The 23,915-nt window shown below is 40.4% G+C and overlaps 1 protein-coding gene across 2 annotated transcripts in view; it reads left to right on the top strand.

Annotated features, from left to right (window-relative positions):
• The window catches only part of naa25 (N-alpha-acetyltransferase 25, NatB auxiliary subunit), a 109,162-nt gene extending 87,561 nt beyond the window's left edge, over positions 1-21,601 (top strand). For both annotated transcript variants that reach the window (XM_077622185.1, XM_077622186.1), the window contains 9 exons: positions 894-1,045; positions 1,119-1,244; positions 7,808-8,039; positions 8,103-8,226; positions 13,391-13,456; positions 13,525-13,622; positions 15,633-15,743; positions 20,856-20,996; positions 21,306-21,601. In XM_077622185.1, coding sequence (XP_077478311.1) covers positions 894-1,045; positions 1,119-1,244; positions 7,808-8,039; positions 8,103-8,226; positions 13,391-13,456; positions 13,525-13,622; positions 15,633-15,743; positions 20,856-20,996; positions 21,306-21,428 — 1,173 coding nt within the window. In that variant the 3' untranslated portion in view covers positions 21,429-21,601. The remainder of the gene's footprint in view (positions 1-893; positions 1,046-1,118; positions 1,245-7,807; positions 8,040-8,102; positions 8,227-13,390; positions 13,457-13,524; positions 13,623-15,632; positions 15,744-20,855; positions 20,997-21,305) is intronic.
• The last annotated feature ends 2,314 nt before the right edge of the window (positions 21,602-23,915 follow it).

Raw genomic sequence — 23,915 nt, forward strand, 5'->3', positions numbered from 1 at the left:
AGAGATGCAAAAAAGACAGTGTCATGGCCACTTGGCTTGGTCGCATCTCGAAATTTTGATCGTATCTCGGGCGAATTATTCGATCGAAATTTTCGTCCTACCAAAGCATGTCGTACCACGAGCTGATCGTAGGTCGAGGTACCACTGTAGATAAAATGCTAAACCAAGTTTATTTTGACGTCTATAAATGAAATTCAAGAAAAAAACATATGTATCTTGCATAAAACGTGGAAAAAAACTCGCGTTCCTGTCACTGCTCGCTCGGGGCACGGCCATCTCACCTAGGGCGCTGCCGTCTAAACCCAGTTAAACGTGCTCTGACTGGCATTATATGAACCATCGAAAGAATTGAGATTAGAAGGAATATGGCTGCCATAACATCTTAAACTTCTGGTAAGAAAATTGTAATTTCTGTAATTAGGAAGCATCAGGTTCTCATCAAGATAGACTTTTCTTTTTTCAAATTGAATAATTTCATATTTTTCATTTACAAAGACAGGCATATTAACTTCCTTTTGATATTGACCCCAATAATGTGCTTTTCATTCATACAGTATCTCAGAAATACCACGTGCGATCGTTTTTCTTAAGATTTTCCCTTCAAACTAACACATTTATACTCCCTATTAAAACCATGTTAGGCTCCAGCAACGCCCGCAACCCTTTCGAGGATGGGCGGTATGGAAGAAGGATGAATGAATTAATTAATTTTTAGTTTCATGTTTTGTAATTTGGACAGTTTTTCGCATCTTGGAACAAAGGGTTTCACATTAAAGTTTTTCGGAACCTGAGTATTTTGTATGGAGAGCATTTGTAAGTAGAGGTATCAATCTATATAGTCCTTCAATAGCCATGTAGAAAATGAATAGTGAAGGAGTATGTCGTTCCCCCAGACCTCCGAATACATCATTCAGGCATACAAGTACGGCGCCTTTGAGAAGATCCCAGAGTTCATCGCCCTCAGGAACCGACTCAACCAGTCGCTGCATTTTGCCCAAGTCCGCACCGAGAGGATACTATTGGATTTGTTCGTGGAGGCCGACATGTGAGCTGACTTGACCGAGGGAAGAACCAGCTCACCTTTGTTTACAGTGGTGACTGCCAATGTTGTTTGTCAGTGTGTCCAGTCTGGAGGAGAGCGTGAAGGCCATGTGTTTGTCTGCGGAGGAGGATGACATTCCCTGGGACAGCATGAGGGACAACCGAGACCTCACAGTCTTCACATGCTGGGACCCAAAAGAGCGGTACGTAACACATGCACGAAAGGACTAGCTGATTTATTATGTAATAAGAAAAAGTAATAAGAGTACGTTTTTCTTTATTGCCATTATCGTCTTCCCTCCGCCGCACCGTCTAGTCATGCTACCCGCCCAGTCATACTACCCGCCCAGAGAACTCGATTTTTAGATAAAAGCGACGGGATCCGCCTGGTGCCCGCAATGAGGGGAACTTAACTTCCACCTTTCTCCTCCGTGGTGTCTACCCGTTTTTCCCCACCCAAATTAATGTAATTACACCACAAAGGATGGTGCCGCTGATATGACGTGAATGCTAGTTCAAGACCAAAGTTCAGTGGCCGAAGAAAATAGTAAGGAACAGCTCGACATTTAGCAGGGTTAGCGATAGAGCAGTGCACACAAATCTTGAAAGCTAAAGAACTAGAACATGGCCAAAATGAGCTATTTTGAGATAGAGGACAACACCGAGGCTACCCCCTAAAAGTTCCAAGTCAAGTATAAATGCACGCGAGCTACACTGAGAGAAAACACGATTGACTGTACCTCGGCAGCCGTATCAGTTTACAGTCTTAATACTCTTTCTAACACATACAGCACGGCCAAGAAGAGGTTATTGATTTGCTAACATGCGGAACGATATAATAGCATGTGCGGTCGATTGGTCGCCGGTCTTTAGGTCGCCCGGAAGTTTGGTCGTCGGTCTTTGGGTCGCCGGTCTTTTTTGTCGCCGGTCTTTTGGTCGCCTGATCGGCTGCTGCCACCTACTGTCAATTTAGTCCAATGAACCTTCATTCTCTGGGAGAACTTGCAATGTTGAAATACTTTAGATTAGATGGTCATTTTTATCAAACAAATGAAAGTATTAGTATACATTTAGTTAGACAGTATTTAGATCGTTTCAACAGTATTTAGACTAAATCCTGTTGAAACGATCTAAATACTGTTGAAACGATCTAAATATCTAATATCAATAAGAGCACTCATTTAACACATCGGCTGCTGCCATCGACTGTCACAGGCGTCCAATGAACCTTCATTCTCTCTGGGAGAAATAAGAGCACTCATTTAACACATCAGCTGCTGCCATCGACTGTCATTTTAGCTCCAGTATTTGTATTTCATCACTAAGTGCTAATTTTACCGCATTTTAGTGCATTTTTGGCACTTTTGCGAATGGTCGCGCCGACGTTTATCGCTGTCTTTCCCCCGGGAAAATCACCCCCAGAGCCCGGTAGCCATGTCTGATAAGCTCCAGTATTTGTATTTAATCATTAAATGCTGTTTTAAAAACTATTACTCCGCGTTTGGAACACTTTTCTGGGCATTCTTAACCATTTTTTCTACCTTAAGAGAGATTCTCCCATTCATTCTCCCAGAGAGAATGCTATGACAGTCGATGGCAGCAGCCGATGTTTTAAATGAGTGTTCTTATTGATATTTTGATGTTTGATAAAAATGACCATCTAATCCAAAGTATTTCAACATTGCGAGTTCTCCCAGAGAGAATGAAGGTTCATTGGACGCCTATGACAGTCAATGGCGCAGCCGATGTGTTGAATGAGTGCCCTTTTTGATGTGTTAAATGAGTGCTCTTATTGATATTTTGATATTAGATATTTAGGTCGTTTCAACAGTATTTAGAGTCTAAATACTGTTGAAACGATCTAAATACTGTAACTAAAAGTATACTAATACTTTTATTCGTTTGATAAAAATGACCATCTAATCCAGGGGTAGGGAACCTATGGCTCGGGAGCCATATGTGGCTCTTCTGATGGGTGCATGTGGCTCTTCGCTAAGCTGTGAGGTAAAATATGTTTTTAAACCGCTGGTGACAGAGCCGAGTCCCGAATGCACCAATAGGAGTGTCACGTCGGCACTATGGCACTGACAGTACCTCTAACTTTAATCATCTTTTTTTAAATTATATTTTTATTAGACTTTTCTGCATGCATATTTTCATTGGTTAGCAACTGCGCAACAGTGCTGTCAAAATAATTCATTTAGTACTTTAAAAGTGGTAAAATGACCCCAAAAAAGTCACATCTCATTTTCACATTTTTACACTAAAATTCTGAGTATGGCTCTCAAAGAAATAAAATTTGAAAATAGGAATTGTTTATGGCTGTCTTTGTCAAAAAGGTTCCCGACCCCTGATCTAATCTAAAGTATTTCAACATTGCAAGTTCTCCCAGTGAGAATGAAGGTTCATTGGACTGCTTCAACAAAAACACCATCTGTGAATTTGTTTTTTATTAAATTGACAGTAGGTGGCAGCAGCCAATCAGGCGACCAAAAGACCGGCGACCCAAGGATCGACGACCAAACTTCCGGGCGACCTAAAGACCGCGACCAAAAGACCGGCGACCAATCGACCGTGTACCTATAATAGGAAGCCAGTAAGAGAAATTCTCATAGGGTAGAGCTCTTTTAAACAAAAAGAGGGAAGGGATTTCTTCTTTTTTCAAATGCCTCTTAAACACCTGTGCACAAACAGCAGCCTAATTGAACATTTTCCTAACCCATTTTAACCCACTTTTCTCATTTGAGGCTGTATTTCTTTTCATAATTGGTATCAAGAAGATTTCCCTGTTTGTGCAAATGTTATGAAAACGTTGAAAAAATCTAAAAACGTTTAAAAAAAAAATTAAATGGCCACATGTGAGGTATATTTATGTCACTTATTTTTGTGAGGCTGATAATAGTCTACTTGCCAATGATGTCTTCAGTTAATTATTTAATTTATTTTCTATTGCACAGCAACTTTCTGTTTGAAGGCAAATTTATAAAATATCATGTATATACATAAATAACAATAATAATGTCTGTCAATTTGTGCAGGTTTTATTATTTATTACTTTTCATAGTGTAAGGAGGGAGTTGTGTAATCTTTATGGCACGACAGAACAACGATGACACTTTAAAATCATCATATTTTATATTCTCTTTTTTTAAGTTAGGTAAAGTACTTACAGACGCTCCCCTACTTACGAACATACGACTCACAAACAATGGTACATACGAACATGTCTGCAAATTGTGTTTATGTCGAAAAATATTCGTAAGTTCGATTTTGTATTTTTTTTCCCGAGTAGTGCTCCTCTCCGCCGCTAATACCGACGCCTGGCGCTGTGAGGGCTCAGCTCACCCAGCATCTACCTTCTGTCCAATTCGTTGCAACGCGGAAGTGCGTGAACGTATCTCCAGTGGGCAAAGAACCTTTTTCATTTGTATCAATAAATATCTCGTGCATCCATTATTGAATATGGTTGGTAAAAAACGAAAGGCTTCTATTGAGGGAGTTGCAAGGAAGAGGCAAGCCATTTCATTTGAAACGAGTGGCAATAATAACGAAGCTTGATGCGCGTGAGAGTGGTGAGCGTTGCACATATACAACTTGAATCGTTCGACCGTCAGTACCATTTATAAACAGAAAGATCGAACAGCAGGACCCAAATATTGAACGTTGCACAAAGTTTGCAAATCAATTGAATGATGCCATACAGTGCTACCGCATCATTTATGATGAAAAAAAGAAGAAAACTGTGCAATTGTCGTTAGATCGCTTCTTTCGGCCAGTTTCTAATACATAAATCTCTCTCTCTCTATACAGTACTGTACATATTCTCTCCATTTTATTAAATGTTTTTTTCAGTACAAACCAATGCGTGTTACTTATACAAGCCTTAAACATACAAATGCACTTATATAAACCTTCAATATACTTATATAGGCCTTAAACATAAATTATAATACAAAATATAGCACTGAATCAACTTACAAACAAATTCAACTTATGAACAATCGCTCGGAACCTAACTCGTTCGTAAGTAGGGGAGCGTCTGTACTTTCATACTTTACATAAGTAATTACTTTTTCACAAAAGTTTAAAATTTCAAATTTGAAAGACAAAACATTTGACAATTGTTGGTATCGACTCTTTTTTTTTTTTTATCGTGATAACAATTTTTGTTGTATTGCCCAGCAGTACTATATTTTGAATCATTCTCCCCATGGGTGGCATATTCTTCTTGATTTCTGTATTTTTGGTATATTTATGACAAACAGGTTTCAGATCATCAAACCAAATTTAGTATGACACAGAGACAACCCAAGGAAATAGAAAATGCAGTTTCTAACTGACGATTTTATTTACCAAAGCAGAATAATAATAATCGGACATAGGCCCTGTCGTCATTATCAACAACACAAAAAGCCTACTTGTCATCACACGCAGAAACAGCGTGTGACGAAATTGGTGGTGCTTCTCCATAAGCTGCGTTTACTCGGCAAAAGACCTAAATAAGTGCAAGTGACGGACTTGTAATTTGGCATTCTGCTGTTGTGGATACAGGTCGCTTACCTCTCACTGTCTTTCACTTACCTTACTTCAGTCAGCTCGTAGGAGGCAGATCACCACCCAAACATCTTTTCATATTACCGCAGAAGGGAATGTGTGTTATGTTACCGCAAGTTTAGAACCTGCCGCAACGGTATCAGCTGCTCTGGCTGCAGAAGTGGTTGCAACGTCCGCAGATTGCCGAGCTGCGGTTTCCTCAGTAGTTTCTCGCTCTCGGGCAGCGGAGGTTGAGGCTGCATTAGCCGCCTGCCACTGAACCTTCTCACTGGTGGTTTGCTTAGCCCTGGCTGAAGAGGTGGATGCAGCACTGTTAGCTTTACGCAGGGCTCTGCTTTCGGGGCTTTGAGATGAGCGAAATTTAGCAGTAGCGGCAGCATCCCTTTCTCGCCGTCTCAAGCGCTGTGCAGGAGTTTCGTAAGATGGGGGTACATTCTTTGCGCCTGACGGGAGCGCAAGGTGTCCGCGTCTTCTGGATTTAATACACCTCTGCTTTTTCGACAGGCAGTGGATTTCTTTGTCCGACGGCCGAGTTGACTTTTCTTGGGCGGCATTGTTGAGTAGCCGTTTAGATCAAGTAGCGGGATTTGAGGCGGAGAAGTGGGAGTGACAGGCACTCCATGTTGACCTTAAAGTTAGGTTAGGCGGAACAATTTTGAAAGTTAATTGATTACCGATTGTGAGCTCTGTTTAGAAAACTGAGAATCCTGTCGTTGAAATCCAGCACACCTTTAAAATTGGTCAGTGTCCCAATTTTGTATAAAAGATGTGAGGACACAAGGAATGAGAGAAAATTCTAAGAAAATGATTTATTAATATCTTAAAAGCATACAAAATCTATCCGTATTCAATCACATTGGAACAAGAGGAAGGGTATGCAAGAGAGAGAGCACACAACCACTGTGTGTGTGTCTGTCTGTGGTTTTTCCTATTGTGTCCCACCGGAGCAAGTTAAGCACCAAGGGTCGAGACACAACAGGAAAAAATCAAACACACACACACACACACACACACACACATCCACCCTAAACCTTAAGAAGACATTGACAACCACACGGACACATAAGCACACGTCTTATAAATGCAACATTAAGAATTCAAACAACAATATTAATCAACAACAAACATTAACGTTTTATGATTTCTTTGGAATTTAATTTTCACCTATTTTATTAGTCACTACTGGTTCTTACATGTTTGGATTTCAATTGCCCTTCTGCTGTGCTAGTTGACGGACGTTTTGGAAGAAAAAAAAATATCCAAAGACGATTGCATTTGACAACTTTTAATATTTCTATAATGCAACAGACAAACGTCGTCACAGTGGGCGATCGCACGACTCGTGAACACTTTCTGGATGGTGTTACTTTTTCTACAAAGACAGAAAGTCCGTGAAATATCACCAGCATTTCTTTTATTTATTTATTTATTTTTGCTCTTGTAATGCTCGCTGCTTCCTTCTTGTCTGCCTTCTCGTTGTATTCCCCCGTATTGTCGAGTGTTCCATTAACCCTAGAGAGTTTGTTTTTATGCCCCCTCGACCAACTGGTCATCCACGCTGACCACTTCTTTTCATTCGCACTGGTGATTTTCTTGGGAGGCATGATGCTAAAAACTGAAGCAGCTGCTTTATCCATACTTGGAAAAACTCAACAAAAAGCACTGTCAGAACTCCGTGAAGACGAACGGCGGTCAAAAGTACATAAGAGATAAGAGAGAATCTTGAAACAGTGGTTGTTCTCGGGCAGCTAATGAGAGCCCAGTGTAGAATAGAGAGCTTCTAAAGTGAGAATCAATGCATCCGCGACAATATTTTGAAAATGAAATAACGGATAACGAAGGGATGTACTTTTGGGGGGTTTTCGTAACTGGTATTTTATTATCTCGAGGCACTCAATTGCATATAAAAAGTTTATTGACCTGGAACTTTTGCACCTAGAGGCATTCGTAAGTCGAGGTATGACTATTTGAGAGTCTTGATCGTTTATTTTTTTATAGTTTTGACAGGATTTTATTATTTAATTGGTGTGTCATAATCCGTGAAATGGGACCTTTAAATCAATGAATTATGCAAATAAACATCCTCAAGATGCAGAGTAGTTTCTTTATCATTCCTATGGAATGTTAGAATACACAGATTGACCATGATTTAGGTTAATCACAAAAATAGTCGACAAATTAAATCTATTGATTAATCTATTATTCAACCCAGGAAGTTGAGCGAGGAGCATCGGCAGCACTCCTTGGAGGAGGAGCGTGCATGGCTGCGCTGGCGCTCTCTCACCTTGCGCCTCCTAACCCTGGTAGCGGCAATGGGGCGGAGATCCTTGCCCCCGGACGCCGAGAACGGCGTGGCTGACAAAACATCGATGCTGCGAGGCCTCCTGGCACAGTTGAGCCAGACCTTGCAGATATCCATGCAGCTGTCTGAGAAGGGCGTGCAGGTAAAAAGGGAGTTTTGCTCTGGTGCGCTGTCCCTAAATGCCGATGCTACTTTGTGCTCGCAGTACCCGTTCCTGGGACCGCCCCCCTCCCGTTTGGCCGCTGCTCTGTCCTGCGGCAGCTGCCAGTGTCAAGCGGCGGCTCTGCAGCTTTCGCTCCACGTGCACGAGCTAGGCACCATTGGACTTGGTGAGTGCCGCCCTTCTGTTGTTCATTCACATCCAGCGCTCTGTGTAGCCATCAGGGGGGAATGCGTAAATTGCCATTAACTCTTTCAATGCCATTGATTATATAGATGTCCAATCATGTCTCTCTAAAACCAAATTTAAACACATTGAGTTTATAACTAACGTACGTACAATGCAAAATGAATCTACAGATAATTCACCGCTGCTCCTGATCATGTTCTGTTGCCAGTGACTGAGAGTAATTGAAAAAAGTAGGGGGGAATTAGTTGTTGAATTGATCAAATCCTTTGATTCATTTTAAAATTATTTGCTAGATTAACCCTTTCACTGTCACAATCATTGATTAGGTGCAATATCATTCTATAGATTAGGCCATCAGTGAACCATTCTTTGCCAATCATCGTGTTTCAGTGCCACTGCTATGTTAGAATGAATCCCAAAATGAGATGAATATTTTATGGGATTCTATTAGAAATTCATTGCAAAAATTGATAGATTCATTCACAGCCAGTGATTGTTTCGTTCCTAATCAATCAATGTCAAACAATGAGTTAATAACAAGTGTTTAAAGTGTGACTCCAGCCAAAATGCTACCTTCCATGTATCGAAACCAAATCTACTCTCTATAATTATCTAAAGCATGATAGCAAGCTATTTGTCCAATACCTTTTCGCAATTTCACATTGAAAGTGTGCCTATCTCATTGCACTAATAATACTTCAGGAAGACTGCCACGTCATATGAGGCGTACAGTATACTGTGATCCTTCACCACTTCACGGCTTCACTCCATCGCTGATTTTTTTCTGAAGTATAAAAAAAGTTCATAAAAATGTCAAAATTCAGACTGAAATCCGCAAACGGAAGAAAGATTTAAAAAATGGCAGAAGTCTGGGCACCACTTCTTTGGCGCTGAAATGGCTGGCACTCAGCGGCATTGAAGAAGCGATAAGCGAGATGCACTACATCTTGTCATTTCCTGTTCTGTTGCGTATGGATTTCGCATCACGCACATCACCTGTGGAGGAAGAGTCGCCATTGAAAATGCCTCCTAAATATTGACATTTCTGGATATGCTAAAGGCGGAGCACGCCATTGCGGTGTACCGTATTTTCACGACTATAAGGCGCAAATAAAAGTCTTAAATTTTCTCCAAAATAGACAGGGCGCCTTATAATCCAGTGCGCTTTATATATGGACCAATACTAAAATTGTTAAGATTGTTAAATATAATAAATCGGTCGATAGGGTACACCATCCTCTACAGCTCTCACAACTACGGCAAGAAGCCCCCGACTGCCCGTAGAAAAAGTACTGCGCAGTGACTGCTGGGATATATAGTTCTTTTGTCAATACAGTGGTACCTTGACATACGATCTTAATCCGTTCCGGGACTGAGATCGTATGACAAGATTCTCGTAACTCGAGCGGACGTTTCACATTGAAATGAATGGGAAACAAATTAATTCGTTCCAACCCACTGAAAAAACCAATAACAGGATATTGGATTAGGAAAAATGTTTTATTTCTTCTAATTCGCCATCTATTAACAAAGTAACACATAACTAGTGGTTTAATAGCAGTGGCGGGCGGTGCATTTTCTGGCAGCGCCTTCAACGTATCAATCCAACCCTCAAAAACTATTTTATGGCTATAAAACCTCTACTGCAGCTACAGCTGCGACACCTAAAAATAATCAATAAAATAATGCACAAGAATGGGGTAAAATCCACTTCCTAGCAGTATTTCATGATTAAATACAAAACTGGAGCTTTTCAGACATTAAAACCAGGCCAGGGGGTGATTTTCCCGGGAAAAGAGAGCGATGAACGTCAATGGCGTACGGGCAAACATTGCCCGAAAATGGGGTAAAATCCAGCCAAAAACAGCATTTATTGATTAAATACAAATACTGGAGCTTTTTAGACATCAGAACCGGGCCCGGAGTATCATTTCCCCGGTAAAAAGACGGCGATGAACGTCGATACGTCCATACGTGAAATGACAAAAAATGCACTAAAATTAGGTAAAATCCACTTCCTAGCATCATTTATTGATTGAATACAAATACTGGAGCTTTTGAGACATTACAACCAGGCCAGGGGGGTGATTTTTCCCGGGAAAAGACAGCGATGGACGTCAATGGTGAAACGCCAAAAATTTAACTGGGGTAAAATCCACTTCCTAGCACCATTTTGTGATTAAAGATATCAGAACTTGGCCCACAATTGAAATATTATTTAGGAATATAGCCATATTTGTAATTTTACTCACCAAAAATCCTTTTTACTCAATATCCATCCTCCTTTCTTTCTTCCTTCTTTCCTATCGCCATCGAAGCTAATGATGAAAGTCGAGCCTGTCCTGTCATATTTCCGGCATAGTCCGTTTTGAAAATAGCATTACATCAACAACAATATACTATTTGCTTGTGGAGCTAAGTTAGCGCACTGAAAGTGCCCCACACACCATTTTCCCGGCTGTAACAGGCTTGCTAGCTGCGGAGTTGACCGCCCTTTCTTAATGATGTCCATTTTTTTCCTGAAAAAGTCCGTCTGGAAAATAGCTTTGTGAGCAAACAGAATCTATTTGTTTTTGCTTCTGTCGGCCATAGTGGGTGGAGTTTGCGATCTCGGCTGCCTCGGTATTGCTTTGGCCCGCCTACTAGCCAATCATAGTTTGTGAAAGCAATGACATGTCCCAGCCAGCAAAATGCTAACGCCTATGAAAAATCATTGTGGGGTTGCCAACTCGAAATCTGATTGGTTAAAAGCAACAGTCTAGTTTAATGCAGCAGAGCCCGCAAGAACTGATTGTGCAGGCTTTGAGGCAGATCTGATCTGGCAACAAATTATGGCTGAAATGTGATTGGTTAAATGCTTCAATATGAAAACACACATCTGGAAGCAGTGCAACCGGGGGGAAAAGCAATGAAAGAAAGCTAACAGACCATTTGGAATAATAAGTACGTATTGATGGACAAAATATAATATGATTCAGATATTTCTTAGGCCAGCAGAGAAGGGCTTGAAGGCCCTGACGGCCCGCCACTGTTTAATAGTAATAAAATGTGTTTAATCTAACTAAAATTGGGCAGATTTCGCCAACGGGAGACAGACGTGTGGGGGGGTGGGGTTCGTTTTTTTTCCACGACAACGCACTCGTAAACGGAAAAAAAAAATTTAAATTAACTTGGATTAATATATACAGACACTCAAACATATGTTTAATGTAACTTTACACAAAACTGAATTCTAATTTTGTTGTAATCTTTTGTTACCTTCGTTTTCCGGGTTGGCAGTTTGCCACGCCTCCACCCTCACGTTCGCTATCGATGGGCTGTTTGCTGTTGTACTACGTATTCCCTTCAAAATATTCCGAAAATGATTCACACAAATGTCCTCACAATAGGATAACCCACGACCACTTGCCAACGAGAAATAGTCTTGTAGTACATTTTAGCCATCGCTCCGCTGCTCCTAAAGACCGGCTCGCAACTCCCTCGTTGAAATGGCTCTGAACGCAGCCGCTTTGAACGGCGCCTATGAGAGAGAGTTGCGACCAGAAATATTACAAAGAGGGAATTGCGAGCCAGTGCCGCTGATGTTCTTAGGATCAGCGAACGAGAAGTAATATAATACTCCTCGTATTAGATAATACAAATAACAGGAAATGCAACAGCTCAGCTTACCCACGTATTGATTGTGGGTAATGAAGTTTCATTCTGAGAAAGAGTGCCATTGCCTATCGGCGTTGTGTGCACGAGTATACTTCATTACCCAGAAAGCCCTCTTTTTGCCCGCGCATGCGCGTTGTGCGTTTCCTGGTCGGAAGTTGTCTGAATTAATCGTTCAGTGCTCGTAGATATTGTTATACACGAAAGATATGCAAAAAAGGCTTGGTCGCATCACGAAATTTTAATCGCATGACGGGCGAATTATTCGATCGAAATTTCCGTCGTAAGACGAGAATATTGTGTGACGAACGATCGTATGACGAGGTACCACTGTACACACAATGGATTGTGGCCTGGACATCAACATCAACACAGCTTTACGAAGCATGGAAGACAGCGTTGGAATAGTTACGCTTGCTACTAGCCAGCTACTATTTGCGAATGGATTGTGGCCTGGCCTTCGACATCAACACAGCTTTACAAAGCATGGAAGACAGCATTGGAATAGTTACGCTAGATACTAGCTAGCTACTATTTGCGAATGGACTGTGGCCTGGCCTTCGACATAAACACAGCTTTACAAAGCATGGAAGACAGCGTTGGAATAGATATGCTAGCTACTAGCTAGCTACTATTTGCGAATGGATTGTAGCCTGGCCTTCAACATCAACACAGCTTTACGAAGCATGGAAGACAGCGTTGGAATAGTTACGCTAGCTACTAGTTAGCTACTATTTGCAAATGGATTGTGGACTGGCCTTCGACATCAACACAGCTTTACGAAGCATGGAAGACAGCGTTGGAATAGTTACGCTAGCTACTAGCTAGCTTCTATTTGCGAATGGATTGTGGCCTGGCCTTTGACATCAACACAGCTTTATGAAGCACGGAAGACAGCATTGGAATAGTTATGCTAGCTACTATTTGCGAATGGATTGTGGCCGCCTGGACGAACGTATGAAACTTGTTTTCGATGACTCATTTGGACAATTGTTCAATTCGGACACAGAAAACGAGGACTTTGATGGATTTGTGGGTGATGATGACGTGAGTACATTGTAAAATGGCTAAATAAAGTACAACAGAACTCAGTTTTGCTTCTGTCACCTTTTTAAAAACGTGTTTTTAGCGTGTGGGTGTAGCTTGTATGTTCAACCTGTACGTCCCTGTGGTGCTCATAGATATCTTTACACAAGGGAGATGTGGAGAGAAGACAGCGATGCTGTTCTCATAAGCAGCCTCTCTCATATTTGGCCCCCTGGACGGCCGTATCGGGAACCATCTCTTATGCTTGTATCTCATATTTGTCTTGTATTAAGGCAAAAATTTGCTCAGAATTTTCCATGTATCTCAAATTTCACGTATGTTGGGACTCTCGTATGTCAAGGTTTTACTGTATGGGTCTTTCCTGTGTCTTAGAATACCTGCCATTTTCTCTGTGATGGACTAAAATCAGAGCATAATTTTTTACACCTTCTTTACTTCCGCAGACGACTCATTGGAACTCCAAACACAGATATGTAATGTTTTCAAGTCACTCGCCGTTCAGCTTCAAGGTTTGCGCCGTTCCCCACATTTCCTTCACCACGTCTTGGTCTTCACCTCCCTCTTGTTTCTGTTGCAGAAATGCTGAATAAATGTGCAGGAGACCAACTAGACATCAAAGACGGAAAGTTAAAAATCAAACCCACTTTATTAGAAAACCTCGTCTTCTTCGTGGAAGTGAGTTGCCCAACACTTCCGTCAAACCACGCAGCCATGATCAATTTAATTTGTCAATAAATCCTTCAAAGACATAGATGACGAAAAATTGTCCTATTTTTAAAAATAAATTAAATTGAATGCTTTTGTTGTCATTATACAAGTATAATGTGATTTAAAGCTTTCACCACTAGTGCACAAACACCAACAAATAAATAATCAATAAATAAGAAATGAATAAATAAGTAGTCCAAGTGAGGTCAGCAGAGTGAAGTGGGCTTATTCCGCCTGTCCAGGATGAGTTCCATTGTTTTTGTAGATGTTCAGCGCCAAATCGCACCACTCGCTGAGTCTATGGACGCAACAACAAGCAAGTAGACACATAGAAAATCAATATATAGTAGAGATAAATAATCAATAAATAAGTAGTCACCCTCTGCAGTCTTTCCGGTCAGCTTCTTGAGTGCTAGACTGATACAGCGTAGGTCAGCATACTCTCAATGGCAGACCGGTAGAAGTTTGTTGGTGTTGAGTTGCTCCTTCCTGAGTACTCTCATGAAGTGTAGCCTCTGTTGTGCCTTCTTGATGAGTGCTGTGGTGAAAAAGATTTTGAAAAATACTTTTAAAAATTAGTCCAAGTCGTTTTTGTCAGCTGCTTAATGCTCAATATTTGCTTAATGTTTACATTATGTAAATATTTTTATACAGTCAGTATTTGAACACCCTTCTTGCTATATTGCAACTTCTCCCATTTAAAAAATCACGGACGTGTATAAATTTTTTATCGTCAGTGTATGTCCACTGTGAGAGATAATCTAAAAAGAAAAATCCAGAAATCACAATGTACAATTTTACTTTTTTGATTTGTGTGATACAGTTGCAAATAAGTATTAGAACACTTGTCTATCAGCTAGAATTCTGACCCTCCAAGACGTGTTAGTCAGCCTTTAAAAGTCCGCTTCCACTCCATGTATTATCCTGAATCAGATGCATCTGTTTGAGGCCGTTAGTTGCATGAAGACACCTGTCCACTCCATACAATCAGTAAGACTCAAACTTGAAACTTGGACAAGACCAAAGAGCTGTCCACCAGATACCAGCGCCAAAATGGTATACCTCAACAAGGCTTGAAAGGGATACGGAGAAATTGCTAAGCTACATGGTGAAAAAAACGTCCACTCCAATATATCACGTTATAGGGTCTCACGAGTACTACTAATTAGTCCAGAACTACAGGAGATGATTTGGTCAATGACCTGAAAAGAACTGGGACCACTTTTTCCAAGGTTACTGTTGGTAATACACTAGACATCAAGTTTTGAAATATGCATGGCACGAAAAGTTCCCCTGCTTAAACTGGGACATGTCAAGGTCCGTTTTATTTTCCCAATGACCATTTGGAGGATACAAAGGAGTCATGGGAGAAGGTTTTGTGACTAATGAAACCAAAATAGAACTTTTTGGTCATTATTCCACTAACCGTGTTTGGAGGAATAAGTACCACAAGAACACCATTCCTATTGTGAAGTATCATGCTTTGGGGGTGTTTTTCTGCGCATGGGACGGGACAACTCCACTATATTAAGGAGAAGGAAAAAAATACAGGAAACGTTTAACAAAGGCTACTGTACCAAAAATTATCATTGGTTTTAAAAAACGTATTTGCAGCTGTATCACACAATAAATGGTTTAAAAAAAGCCCTACATTGTGATGTCTAGGTTTTCCTTTTTAGATTATCTCTCAAAGTGGTCATGCACCTATGATGAAAATTCCAGATCCCTCAATAATTTCTTACTGGGAGAACTTGCAATATAGCAGGGTGTTCAAATACTAATCATAGAACTGACTCTATCAGACACTGTGTTACTGTCTTAGACCCCCTCCAACAAAAAGTTTAAAACAATAATATAATGAAAATATTTTTTGGGACAATATTAAATAAAATGAATATTATGGTTGGATATTCTGGTTTTGTGCTTGAAAACTTGTCTCTGGTCGTTGGTCAGCTTCTTTTTTGCGCTTCCACACAGACTGTGTGCGTGGTCTTATGGGTCGCCAGCTACTGTACCAAAGTCCTTCGTCCACTCAAGTCCATCCTACAGAAGAAGAAAAAGAAAAAAAAGGACATCGGCGCGGCTCAGGTAAACTATTTCTGTGATTCAAGTTCAAGTGGATCAGAATTTTTGCCATCAATGACAGCCAATGAGTTAAGCCAATGAAAATCATCCATAAATGTTGTAGTTTCCTCATCATTCCTGGATTAAAATGTACAGATTGAATACACCATTAGATTAATTGCAACATTAGCTGAAAGTTAAATGTATATAAATCCCTGATTGGTGCTGGTGGTAGTGTTGGGAGTTTGGTATTTTTCCTGTTCTTTTTCACTTTTTCAGGATTTTTTTCAAAATTGTTTAATGTGGTTTTCCAGTTTTCAAGGTTTTTTGCATTGATTTGGGAGGCATTTCTACGTCACTTGTATATATTTTAAGAATTTATTTCAGGTCACTTCCTGTAAGAGCTGGGCGATAAAACAATAACGATAATCGTGAAATAATATTAAAAACTTAAGATCTTAATTCGATAGTTTTAACCTGCAATTACACCACCTGGCCACCACAGAAAACGGAAGCGCTGTTGTGAGATGAACGGTAGTTCCAGACCAACGCTCAGGAGAAAGGGATGATGGGCAAACGTGTTTTTAGCATGTTAGCAATAGAGGCTAACGCAGAGCATAAACGCAAAAGGACAATAACAGCCAAACTAAGCGATTATGAGATGCAGAACAACACCGAGCCAACCCACTAAAACATAAAAGTGAATTCTCCCTAGCGTTTTCTCTTTTTTTTAATGCCTCATAAGTACCTGTGCGCAAAGTGCAGCCTAATTGAAAATGTCCTTAACCCATTGAACTCATTTGATGACAGCCTGTAATATTTGTCTTACTTGATATCAAGGTGTTTTCCCATTTTATGTAAATATTCTGAAAACGTTTCACAAATCAAAAACTTGTTATGTATTTAATATTGTACAGCAACTTTTGGTTTGAAGGTAAATTTATAAAAATAAAGACAAATTTCTGCAGGTTTTAGTCTTTACTTTTCATAGTGTAAGGAGGGAGTTATCTTATCTTTATTTACTTATTCAAAGTTTGAAGTTACAAATTTGAATCAAAAAGATGTGATAGTTATCGTGATAATTGTCGAGGGAGGGAGAGAGAGACGGATGCGCTTGTAACATAAACTTTAAATATGAAATTAGATTCCTATACACACATAAAAGGTTTTAATCTTACGTTACATTTAATTTAAACCTTGTGCAATAACCAAGTCAAAGAGGCTAATGTATTCCACGGGGGCTTTCGAGTCGGAACTTCCTGCTTCTCCATACGTATTAGCGAGCCAGCTCGGTCATGCGTACATTACTCATGTTTTTCGATTATTTCGTGCTTAATATCGATTGTCATCATACGCCTTTTCTTCGCACTACCCTTCTTTGCACGGGCTTGCTTTGGACCATTGTGTTTCCCTTAATTCTGCAATGATGCAAAAACACGTAAAAAACTGCAACGCTCCGCCCAGTCCTCGTAGAAATCTTTGCACGAGGGAGATGCGCAGAGAAATGCGCTGAAATCATAAAGAACCTCTTGCGGCTTGGCCACCTGGCTGTCTCGAATGCTCGTATCTCAAATTTGATCTCGTATCTCAAGGTAAACATTTGCTTGCTTTGCGCATCGCTGGTAAATGGCACTCAGAAAAAGGGTCACTATTTTTGATGTTTGGCAGCTCTGTATTACTCATCAATATACTTTTCTCATAGTGATCATCCATACAGCTGTCCTCCCAAATAAATATAATATATAAATAATATCTGTACACGATACGTACAAGAACATCTTTCAGTTTCATATTTACATGTCTTGCAACTGCAGTTGACTAGGTTGAAGTATGTATTGTAATGTATTTTGATGTCTATGAATGAAATTCAAGAAAAAAGCGTATCTCGTGAAAAAAACTCACTGCTCGCTCAGGGCGCGGCCATTTTATCTAAAGCGGGGCGCCGCCATCTTACCTGGGGTGTTGCCGTTGCCGTCTTACCTAATCAAACTGGCTCTGACTGGCCAGACCCGAGTAGCCTTGATTTTGAAATAAAACAAAATTCCACTTAGATTTTTTTTCGTTTTATTTCTTGTTCAAAAGTGACAACTATTGCAGTAATATGACACATCGTAGGAATTGAGATATTTTGACATTAGAAGCAATGTAGCTGCCACAACATCTTGAACTTCTGGTTAGAAAATTGTAATTCAATAAAGCAATTAATGTGGTAATCGCGGGAAATGCATTTTTGCACATTAGGTTTACAGTGCATTAAAAAATCTGAATTATAATGGGTGTCTTATATGCGAGTAAATACGGTAGTTATATTGAAGATTTATCTTTTTTGTTTAATTTAATAATGGTCATAGACATTCAGTGCTCGCATTAGTGAATTTTCCCGCATATAAGCCGCCTCATCGTTGAATTTTACAATTTCTCGTATAAGACGCCCGCCCCCTGTTTCACAATTTTCACCTCCATATTCATGGGTTTTAATAGGGAGGACAAATGTGTTAATTTGAAGGGAAAATCTTAATAAAAAGAATCGCACATGGTATTTCTGAGATATTGTATGAATCGAAAGTATCATCTGCTGGATTGCACATTATCATAAGGAAGTTATCAATTTATTCAATTTGAAAAAATAAGTCTATATTGACGAGAACCTGATGCTTTTTAACGACAGAAATTACAATTTTCTTACCAGAAGTTTAAGACATTGTGGCGGCCATATTGCTTCTAATGTTGAAATATCTCGATTACTTTGATGGTTCATACTACTGCAATAGTTGTCATTTTCGAACAAGAAATAAAAAGAAAGAAATTAGAGCGGAATTTTGTTTTATTTTATAATCACAAATGTACAATAATTTTCTGTGTTCTGAAAGGGCGTTGCCTGCACATAGACAAATTAAAAAAAGGAAGTCACGTGAGCAGTACTACCAGGACGTGTGTCCGTAGCGTTCTAGTGTTCACCAAGTCTCTGGGTGCAGTAATGGCATGCGACACACATTACGCAGGAATCAAGGCTGATATTTTAATGATCGACTGCACAACCTTCGATCAGCCTTAACAACTATTGAGTTGTGCTGGCATGGTATGGCATGTATCAAGGCTAATCGCGTCTGGCCAGTCAGCTCACGTTTTTGAATTTCATTCATAGCCATGAAAATAAATTTTGTTAAACGTTTTATCTGTTTATCTTTTCTCGATTTCGAAATGAAGGACCATATCGGCCACATTGTCTTGCGTTGTGGCGTTTCGTCTTTGTCACTTTGGAGTTTCCTGCATGTCAAGTCTTATTTGTGCACAAATAAGCCATACCCTGGATTCAGTAATCATTTTTTCGCCAAAAATGCAGCTTGTATGCGAGAAAGTACGGTATTCATTTTTTTTATTACACTCTTACTGCAAATGAATATCAGCTCCAAATATTGGTTATCGACCTCTAACTGCTAATAATCGGTGTCGGTCCTAAAATACCCACATCGGTCGATCTCTAGTTAACAGCTTCTGTGGTACCACACCTCCAAGGCCATTCGATCTTTTTCTTTAATTAAAAATGTAATTAAATATCTGTGACAAAAGGCTGGTTTGCTATGATGAGCACTACAGACAAGACAAGGTTCAAACTAAATACAGTGGTAACTTGACATACAAGTGCCCCGTCATACGAGCAATTTGAGATACCAGTAAAATTTCGGGCAAATGTTTATCTTGAGATACGAGACAAATTTTGATACACGAGCATATGGTGGACGCGAAAGGCTGCTCATAAGAACATCATGGGCACTGTCTCTCTCCCCGCAACTCCCTTGTGTAATGTCTCTACGAGCACTGGGCATTTTTTTCAGTTTTGTTTTTCTTCTGTTAGACAGTGCGAATGGCGGAGCGATTGTGAGGAGTATATACTATGAGAGGAGTATTTACTACTTCTCGTTGGCAAGTGGTCGTGCATTATCCTACTGTGAGGACATTTGTGTGCATCATTTTTGGAATATTTTGAAGGGAATACATAAGCAAACAACGCTCGATAGGTTGCATCTGAAAGTCAGGGTGGAGGCGGGGCTAATAGACCCAACCCGGGAGAAGACAGGTGCAAAAAGTCCCCGAGTAAATCGACATACCAGCTCAGTCCCGGGACGAATTAAGCTCGTATCTCGAGGTACCACTGTATTTTGCTCAATGTAAGACAATGTAATATACTTATGTCAAATGACTTTGTCATTGGCTGGGCACCAATTCAGGGTGTCCCCCGCCTGGTGCATGTAGTTAGGTGGGATAGGCTCCAGCACCCTCCACGACCCTTGTGAGGATAAGCAAATCCACCTCCGACTCTGTCTTTTTTTGTACATCTCTCTTAAATGACCAATACATCACATCACAGTTGCAGCCCAGAATTCACATTATAAGTGTTATCTTGATCTAAATAGAATTCTCTCTCTCCCACCCCCATGCCCATTACACACAACAAGTGAACAAGTGTGTGTGGCTTACATGCAGTCAATTTGCGAGATGCATATGACATTGTTACAATCCATTTTGTATTTTTTTAAGGTGGTTTCCTTGTCTCTTTATCTTCGCTCGTATGTGCTAGATACAGTCGTCGCCTTGTTGTGTATTGATCTGAAACCACGGGACAGGACTCTGCTCCTATTGGTTCATGTGACCAAAAACCGCTGCGCACACTGCAAATCCGAGTATAATTATCACGATGAGACAGTAAAATAAAAGACTGACACTAAAACATTAATTATTCTAAAATGACTGGAAACTGAGTAGAAACTTTTTGGGGGTACAAATGTAGCAATGTATACATCTTACAAAGTAGATCAACTTGAGTGAAATGAACTAACACCATTTCGTCCAACCAATACAGCCTAAATTGGTCAAAGTGCAAGGGCTGGCCAACACACTAATAAAGTAGACAAAAAAGGGAATATTATAGGTGGGAAGGTATGCTTTGCAAATCATCTCTACAATTAATCCATCACTGCCAATGATCATGTTTTAGTGCCACTGACCTGTTCCAATAGTTGATGAAGCGCTCAGTGCCCATGACGATTATAGACATTCGATCGTGGAGTCGAATCGTCCTTCAGCTGTGAATTGAAAGTAGTTTGTCACTAGTTGATTCAACCGCCTTCCATGCAGCCGGCGGTGGTGTGTGGCTTCCAGGAACTGACGGCCAGCTTGCAGGACGTGCTGGCCCAAGCCCTGGGACACATCAAGGTGCAGGAAGTGGGTATCATGGCACTCAAGATGGCAGACTTGTCACTGGAAGGATCCACTGAGGTCAGTGGCTCAAATATTAGCCTTATGAAAACTAGGCTACAAGCTTACCAATGACTAGTGTGGCTGTAAATGCTCATCTTTCAGCACCCTCGACGGCGCTAAACGTCCCATTTTGAATGGGAGAGGCAAGAGGCAAATCAGTTTTTGTTAATTCTCCCCTACTATTTCAAATGGTTTGGATGTCTAGCACCATCAATGGCAGGCAATGAGTGCCCCGCAAGAATATTTTATAAAAGGCGTAACAGGGTTAAAAGCATTAAGGGGGAAAAGGTGAAATGGAAAAATATTTGCTATTTTCGATGTTTCTAGGAAGAGTCATCGTTCACTCGGGCGGCAATGGACAAGCTGCAGAGCAGTCACCTGCATTCGCTGCAAGAGGTGACAGAGCTGCTGAGAAAGCGAGCGGATACTCTGAAGAACCTCAAGATCTAAAGACAGACCCTTTTCCTAGAACAAGTTCAACACTTCTCACGTACGAGCGGACACACCCTTTATGGCATGCTGTCATTCACGTGCCGTTTTTTTTCTTTTATTTTTTATTTTTAGCCAAACTAGTAAATTATTGTACATAATAGTGCGGAGTTCAATAAACCACTATTTCCGTCTTCGCTTGCTCACTTGCGTGCGCTCCAGATTACACCTGTTTGTCGTGCATGTCTGAAGGAAGTCGGGCACCTCCAGCAAAATGAGCGTATGGCAGATGCAACTTAATTTTTATTTTATTTTTCTTGGACCCATCTACCCTGAGCACCAGGTTTTTCTGGATTCTGCCACACCAGCAGTTTCTCCACTTGTTAGCTCCCATTTTGTCTTGGAAGAACTAACTGGAAAACCCAGAAATATATGTTCTTAAATTAAAAAAGAGAACTAATATTTGGAGGAAATATTGGGAAAACTTGGGGACAAAGAGGAGCAACAGGGGGAAACAAGTGAGAAATCAACAAACAAACAAAAAACCACAGCAGAATAGCAGGGAAAATAAATTATAGATAATGACAAATAGAAAATTAGATGAGCTGGAAAAGAAATACTGTAAAAACTACTTTTAAAAAATATTAAAACATACAATAGAAAAATGATACCAAAAAACAAGAGGGTGAAAAACTAAAAGTCAAATACTAGCACTGAAAAAAAACTGCATAGTTAAAGAAAAACAAACCCTTCAAAAAATGAAATTGTGACAATTAGATGTTGTTTTTACTATCTATGTTTTAACTCAACCAGTGCCATTCCCAATCCAAATGGATTGGACGTCTGTCGCTGACAATGGCACTGAAATGTGATCAGTGGCAATTAATGGTATATAATTTTGCCAAATATACAGTGCCTTGTGAAAGTATCGTCCCCTTGAACTTTTCAAACTTTTGCCACATTTCAGGCTTTAAAAATACATTTTTTTCATTGTCTGATCTACTTTGTCCTCACAACGAGTTGTGGGGGGTGCTGGAGCCTATCACAGCTGACTTAGGGTGGGGGAGGACACCCTGTATTGGCGGGCAGCCTATCGCAGGGCACAAGGAGACAGACAGCCATTCACACTCATACCTAGGGGCAATTTAGAGTGTCCAATCAGCTTACCATGCATGATTTTGGAATGTGGAAGGAAACCGGGGAACCCGGAGAAACCCATGCAGGCCCGCGGCGAACATGCAAACTCCACACAGGTGGCCCGACCTGGATTTGAACCCAGGACCCCACAGCTTTGAGGCCAACGCGCTAACCACTCAAGCCGCCGGGCCGCCCAGCTTTAAACATAAAGATAAAAAATTAAAACTTTTTGTCAAGAATCAAAAAGTGGGACACAATTGTGAAGTGGACCTAAATTTATTGGCTATTTAAAAAAAAATTAACAGATAGAAACCTGAAAAGTGGGGCGTGCGACATTATACGGCCCTCTTGCATTAATACTTTGTAACGCCACCTTTGCTGCAATTACAGCTGCAAATCACTTAGTTTTGCACATCGCTGGACTGAAATTCTTGTCAATTCTTCCTTGTAAAACAGCTCGAGGTCAGTGAGGTTGGAAAGAGAGAGTTTGTGAACAGCATTCTTCAGCTCTGCCCACAGATTCTCGATTGGATTCAGGTCTGGACTTTGACTTGACCATTCTAACACCTGGATATGTTTATTTGTGAACCATTCCATTGTATATTTGGCTTTATGTTTTCGATCATTGTCCTGTTGGAAGATAATCCCTATCCCAGTCTCAGGTCTTTTGCAGACTCCAACAGGTTTTCTTCTAGTATTTGGCTCCATTCATCTTCCCATCAATTTTAACCATCTTCACTGTCCCTGCTGAAGAAAAGCAGGGCCAAACCATGAGGTTGCAACCACCATGTTTGACAGTGGGGATGGTGTGTTCAGGGTGATGAGCTATGTTGCTATTATGCCAAACATCATTTTGCATTGTGGCCAAAAACTTAAAATTGGGTTTCATCTGACCAGAGCACCTTCTTCCACATGTTCGGTGTGTCTCCCAGTCGGTTTGTGACAAACATTAAATGTGACTTTTAATGAATATTGTGGCAAAATGGCTTTCTTCTTACATAAAGTTCAGATTTGTGCAGTTTATGACTGATTATTGTCGCATGTACAGAATCTCCTCTGTGGATCTCTGCAGTTCATCCGGAGTGATCACGGTTCTAATGGCTGCGTCTAAGATCAGTCTTCTACCTGTTTCGAGGTTAAAATTTTGAGTGACGGCCACTCTTGGTAAATTTGCAGTGGTGGTCTGATACTCCTTCCATTTCAATATGTTTGCCTGCACAGTGCTCCTTGAGATGTTTAAAGCTTGAGAAATCTTTTTTGTATCCAAATCTGACTTTAAACTTCTCCACAACAGTATCACTAGTGTGCTCCTTGGTCTTCATGATGCTCTCTGCACTTTAAACAGCCCTGAGACAATCACAGAGCAGGTGC

This window comes from Stigmatopora argus, chromosome 16, assembly GCF_051989625.1.
Source record: "Stigmatopora argus isolate UIUO_Sarg chromosome 16, RoL_Sarg_1.0, whole genome shotgun sequence".
NCBI lineage: Eukaryota > Metazoa > Chordata > Actinopteri > Syngnathiformes > Syngnathidae > Stigmatopora > Stigmatopora argus.